This window comes from Excalfactoria chinensis, chromosome 1 (genome assembly GCF_039878825.1).
Source record: "Excalfactoria chinensis isolate bCotChi1 chromosome 1, bCotChi1.hap2, whole genome shotgun sequence".
In the NCBI taxonomy this organism is placed as follows: Eukaryota; Metazoa; Chordata; class Aves; order Galliformes; family Phasianidae; genus Excalfactoria; species Excalfactoria chinensis.
Window position 1 is genome coordinate 27,587,825 of NC_092825.1, and position 12,970 is coordinate 27,600,794.

The 12,970-nt window shown below is 39.5% G+C and overlaps 1 protein-coding gene across 3 annotated transcripts in view; it reads left to right on the forward strand.

The window, feature by feature from the left end:
- PDZRN4 (PDZ domain containing ring finger 4) overlaps positions 1 to 12,970 on the forward strand; it is a 236,303-nt gene that overhangs the window by 184,377 nt on the left and 38,956 nt on the right. For all 3 annotated transcript variants that reach the window (XM_072338668.1, XM_072338677.1, XM_072338687.1), the window contains 2 exons: positions 10,682 to 10,935; positions 12,079 to 12,181. In XM_072338668.1, the coding sequence (XP_072194769.1) occupies positions 10,682 to 10,935; positions 12,079 to 12,181 (357 nt within the window). The remainder of the gene's footprint in view (positions 1 to 10,681; positions 10,936 to 12,078; positions 12,182 to 12,970) is intronic.

The window sequence follows — 12,970 nt, forward strand, 5'->3', positions numbered from 1 at the left end:
AAGCAGAAAGAATAGCCACATGCATCCAGTGGCATCTGAATAGCTAACTGGGATATTCTTCAAAATCTGCTTGGATTTCTGTGATATTCATAGCATTGCCTTATGCTGGCACAGATCTGATCCATGCAGTGTATTCAGTGGTCAGCCAACAGCACAGCCTTGGCCACTGGTCATTCGTAATCTCCCTGCTGTAGTTTTCAGCTATATTTGGTCTATAACTGCCTTGGTGTGCCCTGAAGAGCTGGTCTGCCACTGGAGCAGCAACTGCAACACAGTTCTGCTGTACACCCAGAGCTTCCTGGGAAAAGGAGACTGATATGGTGCTGTGGAAACTTCTTCAGTAAGTGCCCTTTGCAGGTGTTTGGGCTGCTCTTTGAAGACAGCTTTGCTGTCTCTTGAATCTGATGTGGAAATGTCTTACACATAAGGGGAAAGTTCCCTTTGCAGGTGTTAAGTGCTGAAGTTTTACAGGGGCAGCTGCTGCTGCTGGCAATGCAGAAACCAAACACAGGGTGATAATGGAAATAAAAGGAGCGAGAGAAGAATAGGAGAGGAAAGCCAAAGTAGAAGGTGGAAAAAAACAGAGAGGGAGAATGGTGAGAGAAGACAGATATAGAAAGAGGCACTCCAGAAGGAAGAGTAAACTTAGAAACCCTGGGACAGCAATAGCAGCTGTAATTGGTTTTAAGCCAGGAAGGAGCTGGAGCTCTTATTGCTGACACCACACCATGTACACAGACACAGTGCTGTATAAATAAGATAGATAGAATTAGGCTGCTCCTCACATTAACAATACTTAATTTTTCCTGCAAACAGGGAATGTGGAAATTGAACTTCAGAAATTAAAAGCTATATTCATGATAGCACAGTAACCCATCACTCAGTAGGAAAGTAAAGAAATCCTACATGCCTAAATAGTCTTTAAAAGAGTGTCAAGGTAGAAGAGAGAGAAGCAAAAAAGAAGAAACAGACACAAGCATTTTTTATAAGAGACATAGAATGGCTTACGTTGGAAGGGATCTTACAGATCATTGTGGTATCTCTCTCATAAGTTATCTCTTTAAATATGCTTATGTATGCAGTTTTGTTTGTGTTCACTGTGTGTAACCGAACGTGTACAAGGATGCCATTGTCAGCATTACCTGCTTTCTTGATACTCAAATAGAAGTGGTTGCTAAGTTATTCCTAAGTGCTTCTGGGAACTATTTGGTGCAAAGAGATGAAATGGAGATTTGGATAGCAGGTAAAGTCTTGTCACTGGTTTTATTTTATCAGATGAAGAGCTCTTCTGAGTTTGCATTTTCTACTTTATTGAAAGAAGACATCAAGGAAGTTGTACCATATGCCCTGTTCCAGAAGCCAGATGAAATTAAACTTTATTGAGACCTCTTGCTGTGTTGGACCTTATTGCTGAGACACTGTTAATGTGTGAGCTTGTGAAAAGTATTTTTAAAACATCCAGTCCTGTAAAATGTTGAAGGATTTTTTGCCAATATGCTGCTTAAGCCATGAAAACAAATGAAGAACAACAGTGTCAAATTAGTGTCAAGGCAGTGTGAGATAAGAATGGAAAATGTCTGAAAAGGACCCTCAGTGTTTTATTCCAGGGGAGGAGGAGACTTTTCTGTTCCTTCAAAATGGCATTTAAAACACATGTGCAGTAAGGGATGCATGCTAAAGTAGAGCAAGTCCATTGCATGTTGGTTCATTAAAGAAAAGCAAACATAGATGCTGAGGGCTCCCTGTGGTCCAAGGCCCAACAGGTCATGGTGCTCAGCCAGTCAGGGCAGTGCGCCATGTTTCAGTCAGAGAGGGGAGTAAGATTGGTGCTCTCTTGCTAGGTTCAACCTCACTGTTTTTTTACAATATGAAACACTGGCTTCTGGAGCACCCTCTTTGCCAAGGCACTATCCTACTTACCAGCTGGTCTGGATACAGTGTGCTGTCAGCTGCTCATTGCTGCTGCTTTTAAGAAAAAGCCCAGAATGCTGGTGATTGCTGGTGGATGTATGGGCAGGAAATTTGCTCCCTGTCTGGAATAGGGATTGCTGGAAATCAGGAGTGCAGCAGTCAGAACAGCATCAAGATCTGGCCAGCTGAGCAGGCTGCTGCTGTCTGTCCTGGCTGCACACAGCTGGTGTGGGTGGCAGTTAGTCCTCTAGCTCTCACTGGACTACCTTAAATTGAATTTAAAAGTAGAGGATAAAATCTGCCTTATGCTTAACTGCATGCATTAAATGGGGAATTTTAATAATGTGCCAACAGCAGCAGTTTGGAGTATCTTGCTGAGGAAAAGGTCACTATGCCCATAAGTTATCCTAGCATTTGATCAGTGGACTCTTTTCCGAAGACTTTAAGTCTAATTATTCACTGCTTATAAAGTCACTTGAGATATAAAAAGTCTTTTCGTAGTAATGAGAGAACCCCCCCAATTAGCCAGAAGGTAGCCATCTATCTTTTTAAACTACTCGGTTCAGAGGAGAGCAGGAGTTTCAGGCGTGCGAATGTGGATGAATTGTTATGACAGTGATAAGTTTAACACTCATAGTGGTGTCAGCCCTGGCTGAGTTCATGGAAGGTTGGGGATTTTTTTCTAAAGGTGAAAGAGAGACTCTTCTTCTTGTGAAATGTAGGATATGACTCCCCGACAGAAGAAAAGTAACGTGTTATTTACAGATGCCTGAAATCTGCCATTCAGCCTCGTCCATTATTCTTTGGGAGTTGCAGACGATTAAAGAATGTCATTAAGTTGATCTCCTAAAACTTCAATAGCAGCCACCTTTTCAAATACTGTTTTCTAAGAAAAAAATACATACCCTGGAAGAGAAATTGGAGAGTGAGCTTGTGCTAGAGCAAACAACATAAAGTTCACAGGAGAATACGGCATTCAGTGCAGGGGCTTAGAGGTAAAAATGATTTGCTCTGAGCACACACACTGGACTTTGATTGTCTTCTTCACTACCGTTAAAGGGCTGGTGTATGTGGTAGATCTGGTGAGAGATTTGTTTGAGGTCCTACCCACAAACAGAAAAAGGTTGCAATTATTGACGTAATAAACGATGGTCTAATTACATCAAGGAGTAACATAACATATCTTATGCATGCCACAGCTAGTTTAGTCTTTATTGCCCTCAGGCATAATCCTAATATCATCAGAAAAGCTGTTTGTCAATATTAAAAGCAATTTACATAGTAAATACACTCCAGCCTTGTTACATCACCATCTGGGTTAGCTGAGCTTTTGTAGTCATACTGGGCAGTGCTGGTGAAGGCAAGCCTCACAAGTGCTGGGACTGTCCAGCTGTCACAGTGGGTTGGTGACAAAAGCTGTTGCTCCCAGCCTGCTGGAAGGAGCCAAGCTCAGAGACAGACAGCAGGAGAGGGGTTTAGGAAAGGAAAGATGAAATTAAGGCAGGGGAGAAAGGAAATCCTGGGAACAAAAATGAGGTCTGCAGTGAAAGAGAAGGGGCAGAGTGAGGAGAACTGAGAGCCAAAGAGGGGAGAGGGAGGAGAACAAGACTGAGAGTACAATCTGAAAGAGATAAGAAGGATGTCCGTACTGGCCAGTAACACCTCTTCTGGGTGTGTAGAGAGTGTCAGAAAAAAAGAATAATGGCTGCTCACAAAGTCTTGTTTTCCAGCAGTTGCCTCTGAGCAGCTCACTGTAAAACAAATTCATTGATTCTTACACTTAATTTGGCATTTTCAAATCACTCACAAACAAGGAAAACTGCAGATGCGTCTACTTGTTGTTTCCTAAGTCAGGTGAACATTTTCTGACCTATCCTTGTGTTCAAGACTAAAGGAGATGAAAGAACTGTGACACTTGCATTGCTCTAACACGTAGTGAGTAGATGGAATATTCTATTTTCCAGTTACACTGACTGTCAAGTGCCATGCTGTGAACTACAGGAACTGAGATCCCATTTTGGACACAGGTTAGCACTGCTGACTCAGTAGTGATTTCAAACTTCTTGTAGTGGACATAGTTTTCCTCGTGGTGCTAATGCAGCATTGTAGCATCCAGGTGTTCTTCTGAAATATTCTTCAAGATGAAACTTCAGACATGGAAATACTGTCTTTTTTTGGCTGTCTTTTCCTAGGGTGGATATTTTGCCTGATTTTCTATACACTGCCAGAGAAGAATTAGGTGTTCATATACAGTTGTGATTATAGGTATCCTTAACACAGCCAGCTGGAAGCAGGCTGTAGTCGTGCATCTAAAATACCATCGTCTTACTGTGCTTGGTACCTTAAATGCAGATAAGACTAAATTTGTTATTCAGAGCATCAAACTTCCTCATTCAGGAGGGGGAAGAAGGGCTTTGTGATTTCTTTGCTTCTGGTGGATTTGATCTTCCATTCACAAAAGAATGGGGTTCTGCACCCATACTTTTGGGAAGCACTTGTTGCAGTGAATTTTGTTTTAGGTAGAGATGACTGGGTAGGGAAGGTAACATCAAGGAGAATTAGACACTAATCTCAAGTTTATATTTGATGAAGAGGCAAAATCACTCAGGCACTTCTGTGTTAGTTACATTGCTCACTAGTTTGCTGTATTGTATTGCTGTTGTGATAGGAACTATTTCTCCATTCCCAGAACATCTACCTGAGACATTATTTCAAATCCATTTTAAGTCTTTTGAGTTTCCAAGGGTAGCTTATCATATAATACTTTCAGGAAGTGTCCGGCTCTTGGCCAGGGTCTTTTGGGGATGCAACCTGCCTTTGACAGAGAGGAGCTGCAGCTGTCAGACCTACCCACAGATCACAGTGGACAACTGAACAAAATGAAGCATAGTCTTGAGGTCAGTTGAAAAAAAGAGTGCTTCCTTATGACAGCTGCTGTTAAGATACTAAAAATCATTAGGAAGTGCCTGGGAAGTGTCTCTCTAGAAAGATGCTTTACAAAGTGGAAACAGGCATATTTCTGTTGTTTACAATTGCTTTAACACTTATGTTTTCTTGCTTAGCTTAAATCTTAGGCACAGGCTTTTCAGATACAGTAGGTTTTTGCCAAATATTGGGAAACTGAACTGATGCTGGTTACACGTAGGAAAACAGGAGGCTGCAGTACTGACCATTGCCTGGGTCTGTTCAGAGATGTTGAGTCAGCTACACAAAGTAGCAAACAGGACAAGCCTAAGCTGCTCAGGAAATAGGAAAGTAGTTCTTATTACAGTAAGATATTAGCCTTTGGAAAAACAGCCTGAGGAAAAACAGCCAGAGCCTGTGTATTCAGCCAACTCAAATCATTATGATTCTGAGATTCTGTTGCTTTCAGAAGGGCTGACATGATTGGGTGATTAGGGCAACAAAAGATCAAATGGGAACAAACATCATTTAACTCGTGTGGCTGGGAAAGAGGAAATGTCATTAACCAGAATAATAAAAGTTGTCCCTTCACTGAACTTGCCTGAACCCTGATGGAGATAGTGGTATTGGATAATGACTGTATTTGCTACCTTAGAGATTAACTTGCTCAAGAAATGCAGTTTAGTACTGAACTATAACCTAAAAGGTCAGTGTGCTGAATGCCATTTCTGTAGATGAACTATCGCATTTGTGTTAGCAGAAGACTTGCAGTGTTCTCTTCAGCCCACATATCTCTGGTAGCCCGCATGTTCTCTGCCCCCTGTCCTGTCTGGAGAGCCTCATACCTGGCAGCCTTTAGAACTGGAAGTTTTCTAAAATGTCTATATGTAACAAAAGCTTTATGTTTGGGAGAAAGGTGGTATCTTTTTCTTCTTTTTCTTTGTTTTGTTTGTTGTTTTTGTTTTTGTTTGCTCAAAGAGCTCAAATTCTTGTCCTTAAAAAAGGACTGATCGAACTATGACACAGTGCTCAATCTTTTTTTGCCAGTTTTCTATCCAAGGATGCACTCTGGGATTTGGTTGCTTGGGTGTATTTTAGGGGCAGAAACTAGAGGTGAAGAGACTGTTGTGATGAGAGCAGATTTAACACCTGTCAGGTCAGAGGCATCTTTTGCATGAATGTTGAAATCTCCCCGGACAGTGAGCCTTGTGAACTCCATCATCACGTCAGACACCATCTCTGTCATTTCTCCAGGAAACCCCTGTGGCTGGACATCTCTGGTCTAGCAAAATGCTCAGGTTATTCTTCCTGTGCCCTTACTGATTAATGGGAGGTCTCTGAGGTTTTTACTTCAGAAGAGCCAATCTTAAATTTTAAGTTGCGTATGCAAACTATTTGCTGAAGAAAGGAGGTTATCTCCTAAGCTGCTGCTGTGATACCTTTTGTGATGGTTGCATTCATGTGATTACACATCTTTTTCTCTTTTTCCCTTCTTTTTCTTTTTCTCTTTTTAACACATACTATGAAGTATAGACTACAAGAAACATCAGTACTTCTGGCTCATCATTCAAAAATTCTGGCCAGCGTTAATAGAAATCAGCAACATCAGAAAAACATTTAAAGATGAGGGTATTTCATTTCTCAACCACATGCATTTAAATTCTGGAAGCAGTCTTTATTGAAGTACTGTTATCTTTCTATTTTTTTAAGAGTACAAAGTGCAAGAATAGCCTAACAACCATCTGCTGATGTTTTTTTTATGTGCAGTGTTTTGTTATTTACTTCAGTCCCTCTGTCCTTCTCTGCTGTCCACCTCTGCATGTGTGGGAATAAACTCACGTGCAATGGTGCTGGCGTTAGAAATGGTGGTTGGCCAGTGTCAGTTGATTTGTGCATGGAAAACAAAGCCTGTTTGCTTGTTTATTTTCTGACGCTTGAAGTTTTGCATGCAGCTGGATTTAGAGTGAGGGGATGGCCAGGATCCAGGCAGTGGCCACCAGTTGCTCTGGGGAAGATGTTGACGAGTGGCCCAGACTTTGTGGTGTGTCCAGAAAGGGGGGAGAGTGTTCATTAAACAGAAGCTTAATCAAACAGGGCAGGAGGATGGTTTACATGAGAAAAGATATATTCTTTACTTAACATTCACAACTTGCTTGTGGATTAATTAGCCCATCTGCTGCAACAAATGTATTCCCATGTCTTTGTGTTGACTGTTAAATGTGACTGATTTCTCTATCCACTCAAAATAGTACCCTAGATTCCACTGAAAGTAACCTTTCTTAGGCAAGGAATTTATTTAATAGTCCACTAAGAACCTGTAAGTGGCTTGCTGTAAATAAGTGCTCAGCTGTCTACACCTCCCAGGGTAACTATATGTGAGTGTTAAGATAGGGGATGATGCAGGAGGCAGACAAACCTTAAAGAAGCTGAGTGAAAAGAGCTTCCAGCCCCATCTGTAGTATTGGCTTTGGGTTTTAAAATAAATTCACTCTTCCCAGCCCCAAGTGGGCAGGACAGCTGCCAGCGTAGAGTAATTCAGCTATAGATTTTCTTCTGAGAAAGGCAGTGTTCATAAATTAGCTGACCTTTATGCAGATTGACAAAGTGTGTTGATGAACTTCAAGTGACAATTTAAACAAGTATTAGGTGTCTAGAGTGCATAAGAAACCAACATAAAGGATGGAATGCTTTCAAAGTCTTTGAATTAAACGGGCATTTAAATGAAAATAGAGGTCAGCCATATGTTGCCAGGATAGATGAAAATGTGTATCTTTTGTGATTTTTCACATCTTTGTGATTTTAAAATATTAATATTCTTTGGAAATAAAATTTGCATGTAAATAGCATTAGCTATTACTTTATGTCTGTTTTCTCTGGCTAAGGGATAGGTGTTGGCTAATGTCAATTACACAGCTTCTGATATTCCAGAATAATCATATAAATGTTTTGCATGCTATCCAGATATCTTTTCACTTTGCTGATACAGATCTGTGATAAAATGGTAAGTTTTTACCAAAAGTCACCATTCAGGTGGGCTATGGCAGAATTGGATCCTTATTGCTTGAATAGGAAAAGAAAATGATACAAAGCTATGTCATATTTTTTCCCATACACTTGTTATTAGGGGAAACATTGCATCTGTTATCAGAAAGTTTTTAAAAGTATTAAAAAGGTTTGGGAAGACAGGAAAGTAATTTTTATGTTCTTAAAGCTCTCGGAATGAGAGTTATTCAGAAAGCCTGTAGGACAATCTTTTTACAAAAGCTGCCAAAACTGTGAAAACTGTGGAAAATTGTTTCTTTGATAGAATCTGAGTTAGAAGCAGGAATGAAGCAGAAGAGAGGCTGGAACTGAAGAGTAACTCGAAGACCCAGACTTGAAGCTTTATCTCTAATTGCCTCTATTAGACATGGCTGAATCTGAACACCCTGGCACTGTAACTTGCACTATCAGAGAGGGTTTGCAGGAGCTGAGTCCCTGGGGAAATTTCTTTGATTTTCTCATAACATAACTTATTTCTCAAGCATGCTGCCACTGCCTCTTGTACATCTCTGATATTTCTGCATGTAACTTAGTTTAACATAACCAAAGGTTGTAATTGGGTGAATTATAATTTGAAAGATAAAATCTTAACATTTTCTGACTTCAGTCGTTAGAGAAATAACATGGAGGTCACTCTGAAAGTAATGACTCGTATTTATTTCCATAGAAAGTACAACAGATACAACAAACACAATAACACTATTTGATAGAGAAAATAGACCTACTGCTTTGTTTCCATAAGCATTCAACAAGCCTCAGAGCATGTCATCGGGTGCAGTTTTTTCCACATGTGGGAATTCGGTGGCACACCTTTGCTTTATACACACTTCCATGTGAGATGCCATTCTGTCAGACTGCCCCTTTGCTGCCATCTGTCACACAGCAACAGCATGGAATGCAATATTGGTGGGAAGGTTCAACCTCTACTGCCATACCACCAACATCTGCCTCTGACATTGTGGACTGACATGATAAAGTAGGAGGGTTTTCTTTCAGAACAGCCCTCATACAAGTGTATTAAAATCAGGTGATTAAGCTAGCTGCAGTTCATATTATTTGATCACAGTCTAGATTACAATGTATAGTAGTTCTGGGGCTCCCAGGCATTCAGCACGTGAGTTTTGAAGGTTTTTTGGTAAAGAAATCTATTCAGAAAATTTCTAATCTGCTCATGACTACATACAGTATCAGATCTTTGCACTGGTGACCACACTACAGTATGGTTATTTCTCTTGCCTTCATGAGTGACATGGCCATGAAGGCAATGCTGGTTATACACTGTACTCAAACATGCACTCTGGAAATGTATCAAGTTGGTATATATAAGTAATTGTCAACTCCATTACAACCATCCAGCTGGGTAGGTATGGTTGCACCTTTTGCCTCAAATATGACATATTTAATTGCAAGTGCTTCTCCTGGCAGGATTAAAACTGTTACTTGCTGACTGTACTGAGTCCGGGTCTTTTGAGTTTGCTGGCATTGTCCTTGATTGTTATTTTGTTGGGTTTTTATTTTCTGTTTTGTTTTGTTTTTACAAGAAATTTCCAAGTAAAGACTGATGTGGCAAAGAAATTTTGTCTTCAGCAAAAGTCTCCAGTGGATTTTGTTCCATGTCTGGGAAGGGCTTAGAGTCAGTTCATTAAGGAGAAATTTTAGGGCTTCATAGTCTATATAACAAAGTAAATTTGGGCATTATGTTGCAGTGGAATCAAATTTCTGACTTGCTGTCAGTGAGGAGATTTTCTCAGGGATATAAATTTAAATCAGTCTTTGGTACTATTCAGATATTCACATTTCTTTCTAGAAAATAATGCCCACCTACCACAGCACAGGATCATCTCATCTCCGCAGAAGCTCACAACGTTTTGATGCTGTGCAACAGTAAACAGCAGTCTCATTGCTCTGAAAACAGTGCAGAATGGTAGTTTCTGTGTAACTTTCTCTAAAGTTACACTATCCTTTAGGGCTTAGATACTGGCTGCTGTTGGCAAATCAGTCAATGCATTTCATAGTGGGATGATTCTAGTCAAGTTTTCCCCCAATGCTTGAGTTCATGTGAATTTGGCACCAAGTCTTGCAGTTACCTTTTTTTTAATATCAAAAGACCCCACCCGGACTTGGAGTAATTTGCTACTTTACTTGCAGTAGAAAAAAACCTTACTGCGCAGTCTTTTATTTTCCCCAAGCTGTGATGCATTTGCAGCACAATTTTCTGTTTTATTAGTTGCCTGTTTGTAGCAAATAAATTCTTCAGTTTGTTTGCCTTAGATTTCTCTTTCCTTAAAATAGCAGCAGCTGACTGTCAGTCAAATCTTCCTTTTTTTGGCCTTAATGATTGTATGAATGCAATGGCTGATAAGTGGCAAAACACTGAAAGCTGGCCTTGTTTCTTTTCTGATATCCAAGATGTGTTTATTGACATCTGCATTAATAACAATACCATGCCAGAAATCCTTTACTATGGTTGCATGCCACAGAAGATGTTGAAATTGAAAATTAGAGACACCCGTCCTTTTTTATTTGTAGTTTATGAGGGAAATAAAATAAAATGAGTGAACAAATTTTGAATGGTTCTTTGCAGTTTGGGGATTGGGACAGTAAGTTCTAAAGATTTCTATTTTCTAGCATAGTTTAAAGAATTCATTTCTCCTCCAGCCTTATCTCCTCTCTCGCATGACTACCAAAAGAAGGTCCAGTCAGTGTCAGCAGATGGCTTGATGTATTGCTCAAGTGATTATTCTCCCTATATTTTACACTCTCATTTTTGTTCTGCCTTTTCTCTTTTGCGTAATCTTTGGTATATTTTTTTGTTTTTCTCTAGGTCAACGGGAAGGACCTCTCCAAGGCCACTCATGAAGAAGCAGTGGAAGCTTTTCGCAATGCTAAGGAGCCAATTGTAGTTCAGGTTTTACGAAGAGCCCCAATTAGCAAAGCTCATGGTAGCTCTCAGGATGTACGGCTTGTGGATGCCTGCACTCAGACTGACATTACTTTTGAGCACATTATGGCTCTGGCGAAACTAAGACCTTCCACACCTCCTGTTCCTGATATCTGTCCTTTTCTGCTTTCAGACAGGTATGGCTTATCTTCTTTAGTTTTCAAGTGATATTGAGGCATTGCAATTGCTTTTAGTTTTCTTTTGCAAAAGTCAGAAGAGCAGTTTAAAGAAGTTATAGGTGTTGCTGGTAATTGCTGCCCCATTCAGACTTTACTGATGATTTTCCTCAATTTGTGCATTAGACCACAAGAAGGAATGTTGTACTCACTTACTTTGTGCTCATGCACGATGTTCACGTAATCCTTAAGCTTTACTCAAGAAGGAAAGCAATCCCGTGTTCCAAAGCATTGAAAAGGCTTATAAAGCATACAAGGAGATGTCTTGTTACTTTCTTTGATTTCAAACTTCTTAAAAAAACAGGGAAAATAGTTTATTAAAGGTCCTCTTATCTAAGGCAAAGCAATTCCAAAAATGTGGAGAAGGAAAGTATAATTTCACCTTACATATGGTAAACAATGTGAAATATGTGAAATTCTGCCTTCACTGAATTAACATCTTCTGAAATGTAATTGGATGCAAATATCATTTTAAAAAAAAGTTTGAGGTAGATCCACACCTGGGATCCAAGGCTGTACCTAAATGCATGCTGTGAAGAGCTCGTTCTTTGTGTCTCAAACTCATGCAACCTCTCAGATTACTGACATTCTAAAATGTGCAGTTATTCAACTGCCCTTCATCACCCTGTTATCGCTTTAACAAAACCATATAATGCAAAGCATTTAATGCAAGCACTTGAACAACTCTGAGCCTGATGTGGGTTGTAGATTGAAGATGTTCATGTTTTTATAATGAGATGATTGATAAGTTGGCACTGATCATGATGCAGCATATGAATGTGTAGTTAGGTACATTAATGAGCAAAAGGAATTCCAAATGTTCATAATTAAGTAGTTTGGCCCCAAACAGACCCTGTTAAGAGATCACCTTCTGCAAATCTAACAAAAGATGAACCCAGGAAAATGAAGTATTCTACAATCTGAGCTTTTGAAAAGAAAACAGCCCTTTCTACTTCCAGGTCCTATTTCATTCAGGCTGTCAGGCAATTGAGAGTAATGTTTCAGAGATAAGAAAACTACGGAGCAGATTTTTTTAAAATCATTTTTAATTTAAAAAACAAATTACCTCATCTACTGTTTTTTGTACTGCTTTGTTCTGCATAGCTGCCATTCTCTTCAGCCAGTGGAGCATGAATTTTATGAAGGTAACGAGTATCTTTCCAGCCTTCCTGCTGATGCAGATAGAGCAGAGGAGTTTGAGTATGAGGTAAGATCAATGGCTCACTGCAACCCCTTTTTCTGCTGTTGTAGATATGATATTTGCACAGGTGATATAGCAGGCTCCTCTGGGGGAATTAAAAAAAAAAAAAAGGGAAAACAATACCAGAAAATGTTCTTTTTTGTACATGTGTATTTTCACAAGCTTTACTGTAGTTAGCTCACGCGTGTAAAATGCAGAACTGGAATTCTGCACTGGGTGTCACCAAACAAGTTTGGGATGCCTATTAAGCATATTCCCTCCTTGTGCAGTTTAGGCTGTAACTCAACTGCAACTTTTTTGCAATTTTAGCACTCTGAAGAAAAAAAAAAAAAATCAAAATTAAAAATGGTAGCTGGAAGCTTAATTGTTGTTGTTTTTTTTCCTCTCTAATTTTAAGAATTAATTGGCCTTTTTACTCATGCCTTAGGGATTAGTCTTGCAGATACTTGGGCATCTGTTTGAACATTTGAAAGATCAGGTTACAACTTTGAAAATGAATATAATTTCTGTTATTTGCTCTTTGAATTTGACGTTATAAGTATAGCAATTACAAGAAATTGTGGTGTGTACCACAAATCTCCCTTTGCTTTTAATGCATTGTATTCTCTAGTGACAAGGGTGGATGTATTTCTGAATCACTGGAAAATCATTTTGTGGAGCTTCCACAAATGATAACGTGATTGTTGTTGTTGCTCTTCATTAGATTTTCATTTCAATACCTGAATAGTTTACATTCCTGTCAGTCATTGGAGTTTTATGTTTTCTGCTATATTTCAGGAAGAAAATATTTGTAGA